Raw genomic sequence first — 23011 nt, 5'->3', positions numbered from 1 at the left:
CAAACATTTTTTCTTCATTTGTTAGAAGTGCCTTCACAGGCATAGTACTGAAGATTGTCCAGATTTTTTTCTTCCATTCAGAAACCATCTCAACTAACAGTAGTCTGAGAACAGATGCCTGTCTTAGGGGCCTAACCCTGTGACTGAAACAACCTCTCCAGTTCTAAAGGTGCATTTTGAAATGGCCAGTCTTCATTCTACTCATTCATTCCCCATTCATTTCTACTGAATAGGGGAAATACAGGCCACAGCAATGCAAGATTCTTCAAAGCACACCACTCATGCAGGAGTGATTTCAGAAGCTAACCCTTGTGATCAAATTTTTTTCCATATCTGTGAATCCCTTGAGGAAAATATTTTTCCTTTTTTATATCTGTGTCACAGTTTCTTATTACTGTTTTGTCCAGAGTGCTAAATTGGGGTTTTTTTAAAGACATTATTATCAGGGCCTGTGCACACAAAATCCACTATACACAACATTTTCATAATATGTAACTGTTTAAAATTAAATAGACAGAAAAAAACAGACTAAATTTTACGCTGTGTTTCTAGCACAGTCTTCCTCCATGTCATCATTCATAAACAGCTTTCCTGTAAGATTTTCCCTCAACATTGAAAGAAAGATACCAGTAACTCTTTTCTTATTCTATGGCAAATCCAGTTCTTTCAGACTGTGTAAACGTTGCAGACCCACTGTAGGAAAGCAAAAATCTAGCTATTTCCCTTCTGGATCAGTCTCCTGGAAAGAAGACCTGCTGACATTCCATACATGACTTTTCATCATTCTCTGCATACATAAAAAGCAAACACTGCTTCATTTCTTCCTTAATAAATAGCCCAGTCTATTGACTTTGAAAAATGGAGCTTGAGCACAGGCCACAGAATCCACGGTAAATTGAAATCTCTCTCATAATCACAATTATTCTGAACTCTGACCATACTTCCTTCCCCCTCTGACTTTGTGCCTGTGTAGATCCTAGGACTGACTAGAAAGGAGTATTGCATCTGGACGATGGTAGTGAAGAATTCCATACAGAAAACATATACACATATTCTTAAAACATAAAACATATTCTTCTGCAAAGGCTGTATATATATTCTTGAAAACGTTTGTAAAGGAGAGTAACTTTTTAGAATGTAACCCTGTTCTCTGCTATCAGTATTTCAGAACACTATTTAAAAGCAATGCTTTCTTACTTTATTTACCAGACATTGAGAGTACAGAAACTGAAATTTTGTTACACTGACCTACAAAGCTGCATCTAACCTAGTAGATAATGCTGAGCATAATGCTAAAGGCGAGCTGTCTCAAAATATTCAAGATGCTATCTGGCACATTTTAGATACTGGCAAATTTCTGAAGGAAGTAGATGCTGCTCTGTTTGCTGGGCAGATGAGCACATCACACTAGTAAAAGCATAATGCACCAGGATTCTCTTGGTAATTAAATGCCCTGATGTGCCAAGTGGCCATGAAAACTTATGCAGAGACTGTAAGAGACCATCTGAAAGCATATTTCCTATCAGATAGAATAAAACTCTTTGAACACCTACAGAGCAGTCAGAAGCATTGCTTCAGGACAGAATGGACCTGACACAAGTGGAACTCAGAGACTAATCTAGAATTAGATACCAACATTGGCTTGCCTTCATAAATAAACACAAGCTGCAGTTCAGCCATAAGGACCAGCTTTATTCTGCAGAAAGAATGGTCTTCTTTGCTTTCCTAATATGAGAAAGTGTTGGATGAGAGTGCTGGCATGGATGATGTTGATTTATTAGGCATAATAATAAGTAAAATGAGTGCCAAGACATTTTCCACAGGTGCTTTTTATCCCTGCAGGTTTGTTTCAAATTCTGTAAGAGAACAGGCACAGTTCTGTTGGAACTCTCATCCTGTACGAGCATGAAGTGCCACAGACTCCTTCTTCAATATTAAGATCTGCTGGTGCTGACTTTCAGAGCTGCTGCCTGTTGAAAAGACACTTCCAATTTCTTTCTTACCGAGCCTCTTTTTTTACAGGTAGCTTATGACATGCTGCTTACTATAACATAATACCAAGTACCAAGAATAAGAAGAAATAATACCAAGATAAGAGAAAATATCAGGCTGATCATCAGTTTGCTGAGTGGCTTTCACCCAGTCTAAATAGGTATTCATTTGAGGGATCAAAAATTCATAGCTGGTAAGTTTGGGGCAGATTTTTCCAGCTGTCAGGAGAAAGCAAAGATAATCATATGATGAGCAGAGAACAAAAAGTAATAGAAGAATGAGCTTATGCTTGGGAAGAGTCAGTTGGTTGATTTTTTTTCTTCCTGAAATGATAGGCAAGAAGTAACAAACAGTTATAATTTACTTTTAATAACCTGTATAAAAACACAAGTTTGAACCAGCCCAAGCCTCAGTTCAGACTCACAACCCAGACCAAGGGCCAGGACAGAGATTTGCTCTCTCATATGCTGTTTTTGGAAAGCACAAGGACATATTTTCAGAAGGATGAAGAAAAGAAAAAAAAGAAGCCAGTAAATATGCGAAAAGAGAACTTACTCATGTCCATGACACAAAAATAGTAGCAAACATTTATATCTGACTGAAATCAGTAGGAAGTCCTTGAATGCAATAAAAAGGAACTAGAAATATCAGAGAAAAAGAAATGGCCAGAATCACAAAGTCGCGTCATGTTCCTGGCCTGAAGCGTTTAATGGAGACAAATTTTTCAAATGAGAAATTAATTTGTCATTCTTTTGTATTAGCATTAGGAATACTACTATCCAAAAGGTAAGAAAAATACTTATTATTATGTCTAACATATGTGCAATTCAAGAGAAAGATTAAGTTGCATTTTGAAAAATAAACCCTTCTTGAGTTTCAAACTACAAAGGACCAGGGCCCTTAGAAAATTATTTTGAAAATTTACATCACATACCATTTGATTAAAAGTAAGAGCTATATAAATCACAAAAAAGACAACAAATTTGAATCCACAGTGTTGAAAACAGAAAACACTTATCCAAATAAGCATCATATCCCAAGAACCAATATTTTAAAAAAATTTAAAACAAATAAAACCTCAGCATGTAAATTGATAGTTGTGTTGGTAGCAGCTGTATAACAACTACTGATTAAGCTTGCTTTTGCATTTACAACTCTGGTCAAATTAAACACCTGAACATTTACACAACTGTATAATTGCATTGACTCTGCTTACACAGACACATCAATAAACATCAACACCTAATTAATCAATAAACATAAAGTAAAACAGATCAACGGAAGACTACAGTTATGCAGATGGTGAATATGCTTTTGGATTACATGAGGCCTTAGAGAGGAATTTCTGTGTTGGTGTCTTGCCAGGGTAACCTTGATTAAAAAAAAGGGAGGACTGGCCAGAGAAAACGTAGGTCCACTCTATGTGAGTAACACTACGTAACTCCTTTATTTCAAGAGAAATGGCGTCTTTTATACACTTCTATATAGTTTACAGTTTGGATAGCTCAGTCATTGGCATACAGCGAGAGAAAGAATGTAAACACACATTATTTTAGTTACAATTAAGGTGGCTACACATGTGCCTACTAAGTACTTCACCTAGTGACCTTCAAACCTTAATCTTTTCCCAAACACCTTAAGAACTCTTTCCTAACTGCGCCACAACCCTACAAGAATTTTATCTGCGTCATGGCTCCAAGGCCCCGACAAGGCCTCAAACCAGGCCTTGACCAGGCCTCAGGTCAGGGTAATTCAACATTCTGACATAAATCATGATCTCCTACCCTGAGGAGATTAGCAACATTGGTGAACACTCTAGAATGTCCAAATATATAAGAACCTTTTAGGTTCTACTGGGCAAGCACAAGAAGAAGGGCAGACCTTAAATGAATTAAATGCCAAGTGTCTTACAAAAACATTTAAAAATTGGTAATCTAGAAGATGGGTATCAATTTATTTTTCACTTCCACTTGGTAAAAGAAAGAAATTAAATCTACACTGTTTGAAATAAACAGTATTTCAGTTGTGCATTAGGAAGCAATTTTTATCTGTTAACACTTGATTATCTGTTAACACTTAACTGAGACACTAATACAGCTTGTCTCTCTTATAGAAACTTTTTTATTGGAGCCTTCTAAGTGCATGTTAGTAAAAACCCACTTAGGATGGTCTGTGTGTAGTGCCTTTATTTCAGAGCAGGAGAATAGACAACATAATAGTTTGAAATCTATCCCTGTACTTCCATGATTTGGTCAGAAATCATGGCTAACTTGAACTATGATTAGTAAACTCATTATTATTCTTGGTCAAAGACCGTGAGGAGACAAGCTGTAGAGTGGATCTTGAAATTAGACCAACACTCAAGATCCAAGACTCTGGAGAATTCCTAACACACCAATTAGAACAGCCCAGATTATTAATCACTGGCAAAGAAAGACCGTCTTTAGCTATCTACAAAGGAGCCTTGAGTCTAGCATCTGGTACCTAAAGACCAAAAATCTATTTTAACTATAAATATTAGCAATTTCTAATGAGAAAGTAAGCTTATATGGCTTATATATTATACTTTTCCCTTGTTTTTAAAGCTTCACTCAGCTTGGCAGTTAGATACCATACTAATCCACATACTTGCCTTCAGCCACAAAAAATGACTCTGTTATGGCTTCCAACAGTGAACTTTTTCAGGAAATGGTCTTTTATTTTTTCCCTGAATAGAAGCTTTTGTAAACTGCTTAGAGACATTTCATATCAAACTAAATCCCATGGTTTCTAAAAGCTTTCTATAACAAAGGGAGAAACAACTGTATTATAGTCAAGATATATAACCTCGTCAGTTTAATTTGCATTTTCTTTTTTTATCAGAAGGAAATAAGGAAATGCAGTGGATTTAATCACATGATTTGGATGGATCTCTTTTGAAGGGGAAAAATGTGGAAAACAGGAGAGAGTGAACACATAAAAGCGATGATGATGCTATCACACTGTTACCTTAAAACTTGCAGCTCTTCTTCAGAGTTTTGCACTTCATCTCTGAGTCTGTGCCAGCGAAGTAAAGCTTTCAATTCCTGTTGCCCTTTTATTTCATCATGTGACAGCTGCTAGTAAATAAAAAACACAGATCACTGGTTGCTGTTTGCCAACAGACAATAATAATTTGCAGAACAAAAACTTGGTTTGTTTCTCCTTAATGTGCAGAAAAGGCAGGAAACAGTACCAATATCCTTAATAAAAAAAACAACAGTTGCTGCTATGAGAGATAATAGCAGCACTCAGGAAAACAAAAGTCTCATTGTGCACAGCAAATCAATAGTCAGTTAAATATCTCTGACTGAGGACAGAGATGGGTATGTTGTTTTCCTTTTAGTGATGGCAAGAAATGAACTGAATTTACAGTAGAGATACCTGGCACAGAGATTTTGGTTGCATCCTTACTTGTCCCAAATTGAGAGCAAAGAGCTACATTGTGTCCTGGCTTCATTCCTCTTTCCTAATACTTCTGCCATACTCATGAAAGCTCCCTGTTTTGTTTTCCCCCGTTTATTTAGGTACTATTAACAGAGATTCCTATTTATGAAATAAATTCCAGGTTGCCAGCTGAAAAATAATTATTCTGAACATAATTTGAACATATATATGTTTCTCTATTATAAGAATAGATGGGAAATTGGGGAAAGCAGTTAATATTACCCTGCATTACATTCAGTCACAACTGAAATGCTTGAAGTAGCAAGCAGAGGTACTACAAAAGTAAGAATTGCATCAGAAAAACATTTTACTAGCTGATATGCACTTTATGAACTTGTCACCTTAAGGCAGGCAGTGATTTCTAAGTCTCTGGTAGGACAGTAACTTGGTGGGCAGTAGAAGAGAAAAAAAAGTGTAAGTGCCAGTATGGCCTATTTAAAATTATCTTCCATTTTGCTTTGAGGTACTCTTTTTGTTATCCATTGGCCAAAACCAAACAATTTTAGTTAGGTACCTGGAATATTACAATATGCAGTAAGACTGCTGATTTTTCCAGTTTCAGGTATACAGCAAGAAAACTTATGGGAAGGTAATGACTGACAAACAGATGTTTCTATTCTCAATTGCACTGACCTCTACTTCTGTAAAGATTTGTATTCATTGTGGATCACTGGGTTTTTTTTAAATCAAGTAAGCATGCAAATTCCAATATCATTTTAAATACATTACTTCACAGCACAGGAGGTTTAATTTATATCTAATTCGCATATAATTCTGATTTCCACATTAATTTTGAAGCAACATGTCATCACTTTACCTGTTGTGCCCTAGCCCAAAATATATCTTCTAAAAAAGTGGCAAACCCTTCACTTATCCACTCTTCCGTCCAATCACGAGCACCAATGGCCAGCCCAAACCAAGCATGAGCAATTTCGTGGCACAGACGTGTTCCACAGAGATGGCTTCCTCCTGGCAGTACACTTTGTGACAGAAAGATGATGTGTGGGCTGCACAAAAGAAATGAGTGACAGAATCAATTACTGACCTGTTACAGTGTATATTGCATGAACATAACAGTGACAGAACCAAAGAATAGCCTGGATTGGGGGGGACCTTGAAGATCCTCTAATTTCAACTTTCCTGCCGTGAACAGGGACACCTTTTATTAGTCCTGGTTTTTCAGAGACCCATCCAAACTAGTCTTGAACACTTCAGGGATGGGGCATCCATGGCTTCCCTGTGAATCCTGTGCCAGTGCCTCACTGTCCTCACAGGGAAGAACTTTATCCTAGTGTCTAATCTAAACCTACTCTGTTTGAGTTTGAAGCCATTCCCCCTTGTCCTGTGTGCTGATTTGGCATTGACTGAAGAAAAGTCATGGCAAAACCAGTCAGTGACTAGCTTCGAATATTGACAATCTGTGGAACGAATTAAAGAGCTGGATATGCCTCTGGACTACACAGATCAAAAATAGGGGAAAAACTCGGAAAAATCCCGGAAAGCCCTCTTTTCTTCCTGCCTGGGAAGAGGTCACAAGCGGGCCCGGCCCCTCTTTGCAGTGTTCCAGGCCCTTTCCCGAGAAGCCCAGGGCCAGGCCCGCCGGGCGGGGAGAGGGGACGGGAGAAGGGCCCAGCGGCTGTCAACATCCTGCCCCCAAACCCTTCCTCCCCCAGGGCCAGCGGCTGCCAGGCAGAGGAAGGGCAGGGAGGAACCCCAGCCACGGGCATGCAGCTGTTGAGATCCTAGCTGCTCCTCCCCACAGGGGCAGCTCTGCAGCCAGGCAGCGTCGCCCCGCAGCAGCAGAACCGCAGGATCCTGGCGCGGCCCGGATTTACCACCTTCGGCCGCTGCCCGGGAGAAAAAAAACATCTTGACCCTCTGCAGGCTTGGGCGAGCATGCTCACTCCTTCCTTGCACAGATAAACTTGCAAAACACTAATCCTCTCTTAAATGAGAGAAAATGACAGAATGGAGACATAGAGAGAGACAATATGAAGACATCAAAGTCAGTGAAGGAAGAGTTGAGTATTAGATGGAAGGAGAATGAGAAAATGCCTAGTCTTAGGCATCTACTCTTTTGTAAAACCACGATAATGGGCTATAATATCCCTTTAAATCGTGGGAAATATGCATTGAGGAGATGGGAATGTTCAGATTGCAAATATTAACAAAGACAGAGGCATTTGTAGTAAACTAAGTAAATATGAAAATAGCTGTGATCTTATGAAAAGCTTGAACAGAGAGAGAGAGAGAGAGAGAGATGAGATGGAGATGAAAATCTGCTCACAGGAAGAGAAAAAGAGAATCTCTGTTTCTAAAGATAGAGAATGAGATGATTTTAAAAATAGATAAAGAGAATCTCTGCTTTTGAACGGCTCATCTTTACGATGAGCAAACCATTGAGTTTACATGGCCCATAATGCAACTGTGGGAAGGCTGCATAATATAGGAGGGACTTCACAAAATGCAGATTCCCGGGTGGCTGCTTTTGTGAGAATTAAAAGCCACAAGGAAATTGTTTTTCTTGTAAAGAAGGTTTCATGGCAAAACAAAATAAACTTCTCTCACTAAAAGTACTGATAAAAGAGTATTTTGAAGGTGGTATACTGACATAAGTATACCTCCTAAGTTTTGCCTTTATACATTATCAGTGGAAAGAAGAAAAAAAGTTGTGGGGAAGGAAGAAGTGTTTTGAATGTTTTGTTCCTGATCTTATTATTTTTTTTCTCTCTTGTAGTTTTGTTAAGAAACTTTTCGTTATAACCTTTAAAGTCTGAGCCTGCTTTGCTTTACTCCTAATCCTATCTCAGAGCAGAAACAAAGTAAATAGTTCTAGTGGGCACTCAAACCACTACACTAATTGGTTCCTTGATCAGAAAATAGAAATTTGCAAACCTGAAACCATTACATCCTGTCACTACGTGCTCTGTAAATAGTTTTTCTCCGTCCTTCTTGTAGGCTCCCTTCAGGGTAGGCTTCATTAGCCTGTTAGCTTCTTATTATTGTATGCATGCTAGGTCATGCCTAATAGTTTATATCTCAGGAATCTGTAGGAATTAAGTCATACTTTATTGTTGGTTGGCAGAAAACCAAACTAAAATTCCACCATACAGTTGTACGGTATTCAACCATCAAACAGCTATTAATTGTAAGAAGTAACTTAAACCAAAGTTTTATATTTTTCATGTTACAAAACTAATTTATTTCAATAGAAACATTTTTATATAAGCTAGGATAATAAAATACGAGCAGTGTTAATATTGGCAACAAGTTTTATCAGTTAGATGATCAAAGATGGAAATAAATAAAGGAGAAGAGCATTTAATAAAGAAAACAAATCAGCATCAGAAAGTGTCATACATAGTAAAGCACACGTGTTTGTTAAAACTTCAAACAAGCTAAGAAGATACCATCTCGTGATAAGAGTTGATAATTTTTGCAAATGTAGAGATAAGAGAATACTTTACTACAACCACAGAAGGAAGAAGCAGTAAATATCTGCTTTTCACAACAGCAGGGGCACAACCCAATCTGTATCTACTCTGCTTTGTACTCAAGCACTGTAAGAAGAAATTGTGGGGAAAAACTTATAATTGTCACTCTGGTATTGAAAATACCCTGAACTGCAAGTTACTGCAATTCCCAAGACATGTGCTACTGTAAGGCAATTTCTGCTTACAGACACTACAGACATTAACATCTCAAAACCGATACAACTTTTGACACTAAGTACACCCAGCAAATAAGAGTAGCAGAATTAAGCCCTCTGACATGCAAGGGGTTAACGAGGCACTGTGTCACGTAAGGGAGTAGCAAGGACACAAATTAAGACCACCATTCACAGAGTGTTCCTGCATTAACCTATGGTATCCATAATCTGTATTTCAACTCTTTTCTCACTTTTCTCTCAGTTACAAATAAAAAAAAATATAAGCATACCTTCAAGACCAAAGGTCTTTAAGTCTAGTCTTCCAAGCATGGAAGGGGAGTCTATGGCCTTAAGACATTTCCAAGAGTAAAATATTATTTGTCAGCATTTCAAAGAGCTTCCCCACTCATCCAACTCTTCCGTTGGAAGTGTTAAAACACTCACAGTTTTCTTGCAACCAGCTGAATGTCTGGAAGTGGGACCATTTAATATGATACACACTTAAACAGAAAAACATACTCAACAACTATTTCCTTACCAAAAAAAAAAAAAAAAAAAAAAAAAAAAAAAAAAAAAAAAAAAAAATTACCCAGCCAAGAAAGTTAATACATTTCAATCAGATGGCATTGTAAGAAACAATGTAAGAAGTTAAAGTACTAAACTGAGGAATAATGTAAAACAAAAAAAAAAAAAAGCAAGTAAAAACTGCAGGTCTCCAAATCTTTGCCAAATGCATTCCATTTAAGAGAATGAAGGGAGAGAGATGTGGGGGGAAAGTGGGAGCACAGAAGCTACAGAACATGATAAATCTTTTCTTATAAAGCCCTTGATAAGAATAATAGCCACAGTTTTGAGGGTCATGCTTTGGTCAGTTTTAAGTAAATGACTCCTAGCTGTGCTATGTGTACAGTGCTACAAAGAAAAACCGCAGAAATAGATTCAAGTAAATAACATTCCAGACATACTGGTGGCAACATTTCAGCCACTTGATTATGCAAAACAAAAGTATCTTCATGTCTCATAAACTGGCTCACAGAACAGTCTGCATTTTAAGTCTATTGTAGGTAAATGTACAATAAAGATTGTACTGCTTTCTCCAATCACTTAAAAACCAGAAATATCACATTTAGACAATATTCTCTTTTACAGATGAATTACAAATCATTTCGGTAAGAAAAATGTATATGAGTTAAATTTTGGCCAAAGAATATGAGTACAGCTTCCTACAAGGGTAAAATAAGATTATGTGCTGCAGCAAATTTAATTTTAGAGCCAGCAACTTCCTTTCCTGACAACACCTTAAATGACTTCTTTTCTTTTGTTTGCCCTTAACAAACAATACAACCTCCAATTCAAACCACTCAAATGCTCTCACTTTTTTTTTTTTCAAGAGTAATTTTATTAGACTGAACACATCTCTGGAAGATGTCCAGCACCTATTAGTTTGAAGTTTACATCTGTGTATTTGTTTAAAGCACAGATTCTCTATTTTCAATAAATATCTGCTTCACTCATACTAACCAAAACTACCTTCTTAATATCATCTAGGATGTGCAATGTTCATAGAACCATAGAATGGCTTGTGTCAGAAAGGATCTTAAAGATGGTCTTGAGCACCTCCACAGATGGAGAGTCCACAGCTTCTCAGGAAAACCTGTTCCAGAGTCTCACCACTCTCATAGAGAAGATTTCTTCCTAACAGCTAATATAAACCTTCTGTCTTTGAGCTTGAAGCCATTCCACCTTGTCCTGTCACCACCTGCTCTTGCAAAAAAATCTTTCTCCATTTTTCTTATAGGCTTCCTTCAAGTACTGGAAGGCTGCAGTTAAGTCACCCCAAAGCCTTCTCTTTTCCAGGTTGAACAAATGCAATTCTCTCAGCCTTTCCTGACAGGAGAGGTGCTCTATCCCTCTAATCATCTTGGCGATCCTTCTCTGGACTCACTTGAACAGGGTGATGTCCTCTCTGTGTTGGGAAAACATTTTGAGTATTCTTAATTGCACATTGTTACTTAGCAGTGCTACTCCTAAACCACTCAATAATTCAAGAAAGTGTCTAAGTGAAAAATAATTTGACTGGTAATTAAGTTGCAAGACCCAAAAGCCTTCCCCCCCCCCCCCCCCCCCCCCCCCGAAATTATTCTAACAAGAAGAGAAATTTGGACCTCCTACCATCTGTTTGATTTACTAGGAACAAATTATAACGCTTGATATCCATTTCTTTGTTTCTAATTGAAAAGGAAAGAAATCCATTCATACATTAGAAATGGACAAAGATGATTCACCTCAGAAATTACATCAAGACCTGACAAGGACTGTGCAGCTTATAAATGCCTCGGGCAAGTACAGTTCAAGTTTCTAAAGCAAGCAAGAACAGGCAAGCTGGATGGGTAAGAAAGATGAAAATCCTCTCCCAGTTAACAAAAAAAACCCAACCCAAACAACTCTAACAGTCCTTCCCAGGAAGCTGGACAAGTTTCCAATGGGTCCAAGAGAAAAAGAAATTAAAGACTTGTTTTTGACAAGTATACACTTGGTTACCCTACAAAGCAAAAGAGGATTATTCTGACCAGAATCCCAAGTTCATAACTTAGATATTCTCATCATTCAACTGGAAGTCAGAACAAGTTCCCCCTCCCAGTTAAATTGCAGTTAAGGGAAATCTCAACACTGTAACTATGGCATGAATGCATATAAAGGAAAAAACTGAGTCCCAAAAGGAAAGAAATTGTTGTCATGAAAGGCCAAAGAGTCATGATGTTCCAATCATTCAAATCCACCCATGCAGACATCCTTAATAGATAGTCTCTTGAACAAATAAAAGATTTCCAAAGAGTCCTAAAGCACTGAACATTAATCTGCCCATTTGAAAAGCCAAATCTCTAACAGCAATTTTTCCAAACTTTCTCTAGACTCATGACTTAGACACAAGTGCTCCTTTCCACACAGTCTGCAACAGTGTGGTGTCTTTGGCTGCTCACACATAATCAGATGAGACACACAGCACAAACCCTAGCCAAATGTATGTGCAAGAACCTAAATATGCATTTAAGATGGGAACATGAAGTTCATTTCTAACAAACTTTTTCCATTCATTTTGAAGTAGAAGTCTTTCCCTCTTTACATACAGAAATCTGTACATACATTTTCTTACATACTTCTGGAAATAACAGAGCCAAGACTATTATCACATAACGCTTCTGAAGTCAAAAAGTAGCACCAATAATCACTATTACAGATACCACCTACATATATATATGTATATTTTAAAAATCATACTTTGAATTTTCTGTTTAGAAAAAATGTAATCAGATAATAAATAGGTGAGAGGTTTTGTAGTTCTAAAAGATCCCTTTTAAAAATACGTAGAAGAGAGCAGGGGAGGTCTCAAATATTTTCATAAGAACACATTAAAATTAAGGTATACATTTAAAGATTACTGTAATTTGGGAAAATTAGAGAATTAAATGACAGTTCTTCACAAGTAGTTTGTACCAACTCTCATCAGTTGCCTTTAATCTTACATTGTTTTTACACAGCCTGGTTTTTGGTAGAAGGGGATCACAGAGGTGGCTTCTGTGAGAAGCTGCCAGAAGCTTCCACCATGTCCAGCAAAGCCAGTCTCTGATGGCTCTGAAGATGGACATGCTGCTGGCCAAAGCTCGGCCAATTAGAAAAGCTGGTAACATCTCTGTAATGAGTTATTTAAGAAGGAAATAAAAACAAAGTGGGCATGCACAGTTTTTTTTCTTCTAGTCAGAAAAGAGGAGGATGTAAGAACATGTGAGGGAAACAACGTGGAGACTACCAAGGCCAGTGGAGAAGAAGGGGGCAGGAGGTGCTCCAGCTTCTGGAGCTGAGATTCCTCTGCAGGCCGTGGTGAGACCATGGTGAGGCAGCTGTGCCCCTGCAGCCCATGGGGATCCATGGGGGATGCAGAGACCCACCCACAGCCCATAGGGATCCATGGGGGATGCAGAGACCCACCCACAGCCTGTGGGGATCCATGGGGGATGCAGAGATCCACCCACAGGCCATATCCATGGGGGATGCAGAGATCCACCCACAGCCTGTGGGGATCCACAGGGGATGCAGAGACCCACCCACAGCCCGTGGGAGAGGTGCTCATGCTGGAGCAGATGGATGCCTGGAGGAGGCTGTGATCTAGTGGGAGACTCGGTGGAGAGAGGGGGCTCCCTGTTTCCAGGCTGGAGCAGCCTGTCCTTGGAAGACTGCACCCCATGGAAGAGTGACCCAAGCCACAGTAGTTTTAGGAGGACTGTGTGCCTGTGGTAGGGACTCACACTGCAGCAGTTTTGGCAGGACTGCTGCTCATGAGAGTGGACCCATGCTGAAGAAGTTCACAGAGAACTGTCTCCCGTGGGAAGGACCCCACGGTCTCACAAAGGAAGGACTCCTCTCCTGGAGCAGTGGAAAAAAATCTCAGTGATGAACTGTCCAAAACCCCCATGCCCTGTCTCCCTGTATTGTCAGTGGGAAGGAGGGAGGGGCTGGGGGGAAAAGGTGTTATAAGATCTTCAACCCATGAACCTTTCATTAATTTCTTTATCTTCTGTGCCCAGCTGTGGCAGGGGAGGGTGAGCTAGCAAATTTCTGGGTGCCTGGCATTTGGCCACTGTCAAACCACAACAAAACTACATTCTTCCAGCGATACAAAGAACAGTATCAACATGATGTCTGCAGTATCTACATCAGACTTCGAAAGTTAGCCTAATTTATCTTTGGAGGTACTTGTGCCATTGGAATATAGACACAGGAACACTCAACATCCACTTTCTTACCTCTATAATCTCAATTGGTCTAGTGTACACAGTGCAGTACTGAGAGAACTACAATCTTTTTCACCTCCTAGGTTTGCAGTATACCAGAAACTTGAACATATATTATTCAGATGCAGTTGTAAAGACAAGGATCTGGCAGAATACTCTGAGCACTATTCCAGAAATAACAGAAGCTAATTTGTAAAGTTTTGCTTTCTACATCATAGGGAGAAACCAAAAAGTGACAGAAGCTATAGCTGAAAGTCATTAGATGGCTAACTTTTTACTCAGTACGTCATGCAGCAATACAGTAGGGTAGGCAACATGGAAAGAAAACTAACCTCCGTGTTTTGGAAGGAGGATAGTAACAGTCAACTCAGTACTGCAATTCAAGATCCAAACTGTGAATTTCAATCACATGCCTAAATTTAAACACTCAAGCAGCATCCACTCTGTGAAATGGTAATCTCTTCTGTCTTGTGTATTTTGCAGCACCAAACAAGGCCAGTGACGATATGTATAAATGAGGGTGAAACTCTCTCAGGATAAACTCCACTGCTGTTCAACAGTAAAAGCAATACTTGCCATAAAACTGAAGAATTTACATAGTGAAAGTAAAAAGACAATATGAGCCTAAGCTAAAAACCACCACATGAACAGCACGGTTTGCAACAGTTCTTGATCCTTCTCAATATCTTCAATCCCATATTAACACCAAATCAACAACCTTGAAGTATGCATTTATCACATACAACTGTGACACCTTTCTATGTCCTTGGACTTACAGATCAGAATTTATTTGGTTTGTCTGCACATTATTCAGAAAGAAAGTTTTAAGTTTTATAAAGTCTCTTCAGAGACCAACATAGCTTTGTAACTTTATGACGAATAAAAATAAATAAATCCACATTGAAAATGTTGACAAGAGATGACAAATTTAATTTTTACATTCTAGGAGATATAACTGCTTACTTTGCTACCACAAAAGGACCAATCATAGTGACCTGAAACAAAAGGATACAAGCTTTGTGTGCTTCAAAAATGAAAGAATTTTATTCACTCACAAATAATGTGGGATCAGCCTAAAGGAAGACTATCAACTCAACTCATTCCACATAATTAAATTCTCTTAGCTTTATGCTCGGTGTCATGGGGCATGAAATATAAAACGCAGAGTTGTATCTCCTAAACAAGGTATTTATGGAGTTGCCCAACAAAATGCACATCTAGCAGACAAGAAACACTTTGGAGGTTTTAATTTTTGCACCAGGTTTGCCAAAATAGTGCCTTATTACGTTTAATTTGTTTTCTAGAACAAGATCTGTTTTCAAGTTCTAGCTTTTTTCTAGGGATCGGCTTCTCCGTCTGCAGTCCAAGTAAAATATACAACGTTCACACCACAGACTGAAACTATCACTTGCAACAGAAAAGTTACAAGAATTTCCCTAGACCTGACTATCAAGATCAGGAGCACGCCACAAAATAGAATCATAGAATCATTTCATTTGGGAATGACCTGTAAGATCAAGTCAAACCATTAACCCACCAGTGCCAAGTCCACCATTAAATCATGTCCCTAAGAGCCACATCTACACATCTTTTAAATACCTCCAGAGAAAGTGACTCCACCACTTCTCTTGGGCAGCCTGTTCCAATGCTTGGCAACCCTTTCTGTGAAGAACTTTTTTCTAATACAGACCTCCTCTGAGGCCATTTCCTATTGTGCTGTCATTTGTTACCTGGGAGAAAAAAAACAACCCCCACCTTCCTGCCCTCCAGAAGATCAACCTGCCCACCCAACTTGTTGTTTGCAAATGAACAATCTGGTAATAATACAACTAATTTCTTCAAACAATTATGTCTCATCCTCTCTCTAACACACACAGAGCACACACTCTCTGACAGTGCTAAGTCAAAACCTTTAACTGTATTCTACAAAAAAATCACAAAACAACTTATCTGTGGCTGATATCCTGCTGCACTCATATCACGGTAATATATCCTATCTGCTTAAAAGATCCTGACTTGGGAAGTAAAGCAAGATGGAAACCAAGAATGGTGTATTTTGCAAGCAATCTTCTGATATCTGAGACTCAAGTATTGGCAGTAAGTTAACCCAATTTTGTAATAAGATCATTAGTAACTTGATGTGACAAGAACAACCAGGAGTCAAGTAAGAACTGTAGAGCTGAAGAGTTATTCATCAGTTGACCTGTGATGCCCCCAGGATGCCTAAAAACACCTTTAGCTCACTTCTTTTCACCTTTCACTTTCTGCACCACAATGAGGAAATCACAAAGCATGAACATATTTTTGAACTCTCCATATTTTGCTTACCAATGTCATATATGTAAGTCCAACAATATCTATTCATTTAGAAACTTCCATAATCCCAAGATTTGTGACAGGCAGCAAATTGCCTGCTATTGTAAAGAGAAGCATACATAAAAAATCATGGGGTGGGGGAAGATAAAGAATTACACTTTCAAAACCTCAAGTTCCCATCAAGATTTTTTTTACAGATATTTTTTAAACTTCTTGTCCAAAAAACCCACGAAGTAACATACTCTTTTATGAATCAATTACACAACACCTCCTAGTAACAAATGGCTAACAACACTGTCAAAAGTCTTACAGCCAGCTTTCCAAGAGAAACACCTTGAGAGAATACAGCTTTTCATGTTGTATGTCACACAATGACTTTTCCATATTTAATTCATTTAGTTAATTGATTTATGGCTAAGTGGAAAGAAAGTGACTTCAATAAATATAAGCACCTGTTTCACTTCTAAAAAAAAAGTAACAAAGTAAACTCCATAGAGTATGCAGCTCAGTTTCTAACCTTCACACTTTGCTTTCAACTGTTCCTCAAAATATATTGACATTGCTAACACTGAAAATAACTTGTGAAAGCATTTTTTAGGTCCCTTACTAAATATTCATAGTATAAAACTGCACTGTATCATGGCAGACATTTCCAAACAAAACTTACAAGCCACACAGCTGACTTTGATTACTTGTGTTTTTCTTAAAAACCAGATAGACTGGAAATTAATCTACAGTACTTCAATTACAGAGCAAGAAATAAAGATGAAGAAAATAAATGTATTTCTAATTGAGATTGCTCTGCAAAGCATCTTGGGATATGGATTTTTTCATCTTATATTTTTTGTTTGATGTAAGACAGTTGATAGATCATAACGATGATAAAACACCTTTACTCTTGCCGATATAGGTAGCTTCACAAAAGGTCAGAAGCTGAGGAACAAATTTTGTTCATGTCTAAGGAGACAGAGGAAATATAGTTCCACTAATTTCAGCAAGGATTTTATATACAGATATAAATGCAGTATTTTATTTACATTACGGACTTGCTACGTTCCAGATTTTATATGAAGCTTCTACCACATTCCTGGTTCCTTTCAAATATTAGAAATTGGTCAAATGAAGAAAATACTAAAAAACCCTAACAGTTATAATAGCAACCATGTGAAAATACTTAATAACAAATAATAGTGTGGAAAGTCTTTAATTGAACCATCTGTTTGTATTAACTTTTTTTCATTTAACATTGATCTGTATTAGGACCACAAAATTAATCTTACGTACTTGCTGAAATTAAAAAAAGTGAACAGAAAATAGCAATGGATAGACATTGATCATTATAATGAAATATTTTAATTGATCATATTATTTCTGCAAGAAGTGCCAGTGGAAAGGGATACAGATACAAGTACTCACACCTCTCCTTTTATAAATATAAAATAGTTCTGTGTATTTTTTGTTGTTTTTTTTCCTCTCATATGTTAAATGGAAGCATTAAAAAAGAAGATTTTCTTGTTTTATATTAGAAATTAATATAGCATTTGTTTCATTGACCTTTTCAAACTAGTCTTTATGTTCTTGCTAAAAATAATTAATACAATGAACGGTCACTAACAGCATTCCTCAGCTCCATTCTAAGTGATGACAGTTTGTCACTGATGGATGGTTTTACGTGATGGTGGATGGATTTATTTGTAGCTTTCCATCATTGTTATTACTGGAAGAATTGGACTTCCTTTTCCTATATCATGAGGTTTCTGGCAGATATTAACACAGCAGAGAGACAAAGTGCAAATAACCAGCTACGATAAGCAATTAGAAAGAAAGCAATATATATATATGCTTCACCATATTCAGTGAAAATCACTCAAGTTAAAGGTCTATACATTACCGCTATCCATAGGTGACATGGACAAGACAAAACAAAGAATGAGTTTATTTATACAAGAAAGATTTTATCCACAACAAAAAAGCAAATCAGTGAAAATCTCTAAAACAGATTGCTTGTTCTTTGAGTTTCCCAGGATTCTTTTCCCAATTCAAGGCCTTGTGGTATCGCTCTTTTAAAGGAAATTAAATCTGCTAAAAGGCAGAAGTGGTTCTTATTAAATCTCTATGAGCTACAAGAAACACTTTTTTTAAAGGATTTTTAAGGATTCCTGTGACAAACACTTCATCTTCAGAATAAGAAAACTCCAGATATGTACCCAAGTCATTTGAGAAATCCCAAATATTACTGGAAGAGAAAGAGCTATAGGTCCTTGATGTTTCTAAGAAAAAAAAAAAAAAAAAAAAAAAAGTAAAGGCAGATTTTTTTAAAAAAATACCAGAACTTCTCAGATCACACAAGAGGCACAGATACAATTCTTTTCAATTTTCAGTTGGTATCTGTATCTATTACAGTCTTGCACCTTGTGCCAATTATAAATTTGAGAGCAAAAAAGACTAACAATCCAAATCATATGTTATCTAATATTTACCCAATGCAGTATCACCCATAATTCTTGCTTTTAAGAATTGGTAGGTATTAATCCATTTGCTGAAGTCGTTCATTTTACTTAAAAATTGGTGTAGAATAGTGCAAATCCAACCCCTATCAAGTCCTTTCTGATCTTCAGTACTAGGGCAAAAATGCAATATTTCTTATATGCCGTTATCATCTATTTATACAAATACACATCCATCTTAGAAATGTGGACACTTATCTAATCAGTTGTACTACCATCCATAACCTGTTTCTATTATTTTTGTAATCTATAAACACGTAAACTGATGTAAACTGATGTAAACTGATGTAAACTGATAAAAATTACATGTTTTCATTTTACTGAATGAGTGCTTCTGACTACTTTAACTAAGGAGATACATGCTCTTAGCAAAAAAAGAGAAAGAGAGAAAAACATAGAAGAATAAGTAATGGCTTCATTTTCTTAGTTTATTCTGCATGGTAGCTATAAAAGCCTTCTTTTTTGTATGCGTCGGTCAATAAGATATCTGTTGTGCTTTTGCACAAAGAACAAAGATGCCTTTATCAATGCTCCAAAGTCTGCAGGAGAAGCCATTCATGCTGTCAAACCCTCTAAAACCCTTTCACCAAATAATGAAATCCATCAGTGACAAATGTCAACATACTAATTTGTTAAATACTGAACAAAAGGAACATTCAGAAGAGGTGCTTCATTTCATGTTATATCAGCCCTTCGATTTGTAACAACTTTATAGCAGCCCACAAGATCATGCAATATTAGGACAGAACAGCACTATGATTATTAAAACTAGAACAGTCTGCCATCCTTACAATAAATGCTAAGTTCAACAAAACTAGAAACAGAATCTTTTGGGAACATGGCACTCTTTGCCATGCATTCGTTTTCCTCCTTTTTGGAAGATTATTTCCAAGTAAAATTTTACAAACACACACAGATTCTCTTTCACACACAGTCCCATTTATTGTGCTGATGGAGAAATAAGATTAAATTACATCATATCTAGTGATAGAAGAGCTTCAGTGTGTCTGAGAATTATTTTATCCATTATAAAGGGCATCCAGCTATTAATGTAGAATCATATAGCAAAGGGATAATTGAGCTTGAAGTAGCTAGTGTGAATGTGAATTACTTCATTCATCATACAAAGACATTCAGCTATTATTATTCAAGCACACAGTAAGGGATAGTCTAACTGGAAATAGCTAGCATAACTAAGAACTGCATTAATTAATTATAATACTAAGTATCACGTATTAATTTACTTGTATTCTGTTGCATCTTCTATCAATTTAACTTTTTTTATATCTCCAGATTTGTTTCAGGCCATCCTAAGGACTAAACAAATACTTTTCCTGTTGTTCAGGACACTGCCACAGACTACATTTACAAGTTCTTTTCAAAGATGCTAAAATGTAGGCAATACCTTTATATTCTAGAAACATCTATAGCATCCAACATTTCTTCTCTGACCTAATAACTTCTGTTTTGTGAATTTATCCAGCCAACCTTGAAGACAGAATTTCAGTTTCAAAATAAGTTTTGAAATGGTTAACTTGATAATGCCAAATTACTTGGCAAAATGCTAACAAAGATTATATTAATAAGTAAGTATTTTTCCAAATCCAAAAGAATACAATGAGGTGGTTTCCTGTCTTCTAGGATCACAGCAACTACACTACCATGTGTCAAAAGATACTAATTTTGAGGTAGTATGTTTAGTTGTTTTGGATTTTTTTTAAATCATCATGGATTTTAAATTTTAAAATAAGCAAAAAAATTTTGATTGCTTCCCATGTATTGTCCTGACAGAAATTCTCCTAGTATGCGGTAACCTCTCTCTTTTTGTGAGACCACGCATCCATATTTGCATGTAGATATTGCAAGGATGTGAACATATTCCAAAATTTCTACCAAGATCAAAGGTAGTTATATTTACAGTTAAATTCAATTAATACCAGTTGCATAACCAGTAGTTCCTGGATACTTCCCTGAAGACTTAAGTTTACATCTTGCCAAATGGTTAAAGTTTGTTTCTACTTACTCTGTCTAGTCAGCATTGATCAATTTTTTAAACCTCAAATAGTAACTGGCATTCACATCAATTTAGATTTATGAACCTGATGACTAAAAAGCTGTATAAACAGTATAATTTTTCAGGGAGTACCAATGGGAGCAGAAGCTTCCAAATAGCTAGCAGTTCAGCCAAATCCAGTCACTTTGCTGTAAATCTAGTTAATCTCCACAGATAGTGTAATTGCTTTACCTTTTGAGTTTTTAGATTGGACAACATGTCTTGAGAGTGACCTCAAATATGAGTTTGTCTGTGGCAAACTTTACACACTTGCCTGACTGCAACTTAAACTGTAACAGCTTGTTGGTTTTAGATTTAAAAACACCTAAAAATATATTCTGTACAACCTGGATTCAAACCTCTAGGTCTCCCAGGTTCTCCTCACCACCTGTTAGTCACAGGTAGAAATAAGAACCTGTTACTCTCTCCATGGCCTGACTCTCCAAGGGACAATATCTCTCAGTGCATTTCTCAGGTCTCAGTTCCAAGTTCAGGATATAAAAGTTCTTCAGTGACCTCACTCCTGCCCACAGCTGTCACTCTATAGCTGTAACTCCAGCAGGCTTAAATTTAATTAACTGAGAATCCACCACAAATATTAGTTATATAGACAGGATGTAACTGTTTTTTCTCACAAAGAGCAGAGATCCTTCTGTGACTGTAGTACATTTTCTTTTCTGGGAACTTAAATAACCTGCATGTATACATGTGCACTATTGTATTATCTCAGAACAACTGGCCATGGAAAAAGTTAAGCTTTAAGAGAAAAATAACCTTTCCTATCTAGCACTACCACACAACAGAGTAACTAGGAACTGGTGAAAATCAGAGGCCTGTTACTCAGATGTTTTAAGAAAAAAGGTAAACAGCTGTTGAGCAGAGACTGTTGGTATATATACCAGCTGTACAAGGATGTGTCCCTGTGACTCTTAAGAAAAAATGTTGTTTAATGCATAAATAAAATTTGCTGAATTCTACTTTCTCTGCCAATAGGTTTTTTTTCAGAGAATTATATGACGCTAAGACTTCACAGAGACGGCAGACCAATAGCACAATTTCATTTTATCCTCAACTCTTTCCTTGCAATAAAGGCAGATATTTTTTTAAAATCAGGCATCTTTGTGCTGCTAAATTATTACAGTATTCCAATTGTTTTAGAGTAGTGAATGAATAAAACCTGTCTGTTTTGCACTCTTTCAGCACATATTTAGTCTATCAAAGTGGTGCAAAGAAAACATGGTAACACAAACTTAATAACAGGATTCAGTAACAGGAATTTATCTGTTATCTGTTTGTTCCAATATATAACTTGCACATACTGCCTTTACATACACACAATGTACTATCAAACAGTAATGTTTAGCATTAGAAATACGTCGCACAAGATCAGAAAAGTAGCACTGGTCCTGAAGATTATTCTACCTTTTTATGCTACTGAAGCCAGTGGGGAAGAGAAAAATTTTCCCCAAAGAGTTCAAAGTCATGTTCTACTGACACTTAGAAATAATTTTGCATTCTTTCCAAACTAAGAATTTTGTCTCCGACATGCTGCATTTTTGTCTGTAGCACTGTACTGTAAGTAAAATACAACGGTGCTTTAGCTAGCCCGGAAAACTGGAAAAAATTTTATGTGCAAAGACAGAAGCCTATTAAGTATTGCAAGATACATATGTAAGATGTAGAAGATAGTAGCAAAGCCATTTCTATCACTGACAACGAATCTCTTTCTGCATTTCAACACACTAAGATCTAATTTAGGTTGCTAAAAAAATTGTTCAGTGACCAAATGATATGCACCTCTCTTTTGGTGGTCTATAAAGTTATTATCAAGAAGACAAACAAAGCTATTCAGAATTATCTCATTGCTTTAACTTGCTATCTATCATTACCAAGCTGATGCTCATACAAAAAAACCCCATATTCCTAAGAGCAAACTCCTTGATATTTATTTGACAAAATAGCTCTGTATGCAATAAATTAAATTCACTGTACTGGCTCCTTATAATTCAAAACACTTCCTTAACTTTCACCTTCAAACAATTTAAGCAGAGAAGAATAATTTTCCAATTACTCTTAGAGATACTTGAAAATCTAAAATAATCCTATAATTAAGGGGAAATGAAATTTTAATAAATATCAATGCAGCAACGTATCACAGGTGTCACATTATTAAATTAATATGACTTCACTGGTTAAAATGTTTCAACATTTAAAACTAGACTTAGAAGTCAAAATTATT

The 23011-nt window shown here is 36.9% G+C and overlaps 1 protein-coding gene across 9 annotated transcripts in view; it reads right to left on the bottom strand.

Annotated features, from left to right (window-relative positions):
- AOPEP (aminopeptidase O (putative)) overlaps nt 1–23011 on the bottom strand; it is a gene marked incomplete at its 3' end in the record, with an annotated part of 188651 nt that overhangs the window by 110283 nt on the left and 55357 nt on the right. For 7 of the 9 annotated variants that reach the window (XR_014592548.1, XM_083884198.1, XM_083884202.1 and 4 more), the window contains 2 exons: nt 6275–6464; nt 4981–5090 (listed from right to left, as the gene is read on the bottom strand). Coding sequence is in view for 8 of the 9 variants with exons in the window: in XM_083884198.1 (XP_083740324.1) it covers nt 4981–5090; nt 6275–6464 (300 nt within the window). Of the gene's footprint in view, nt 1–4976; nt 5091–6274; nt 6465–23011 lie in introns of those variants that run through there. The other 2 variants (XM_083884201.1, XM_083884205.1) reach the window with 2 other exon arrangements.

This window comes from Zosterops lateralis, assembly GCF_965231275.1.
Source record: "Zosterops lateralis genome assembly, chromosome: Z".
Classification (NCBI taxonomy): domain Eukaryota; kingdom Metazoa; phylum Chordata; class Aves; order Passeriformes; family Zosteropidae; genus Zosterops; species Zosterops lateralis.
The sequence above is the reverse complement of the archived record's forward strand: the minus strand, read 5'-3'. Positions and strand labels throughout refer to the sequence as shown.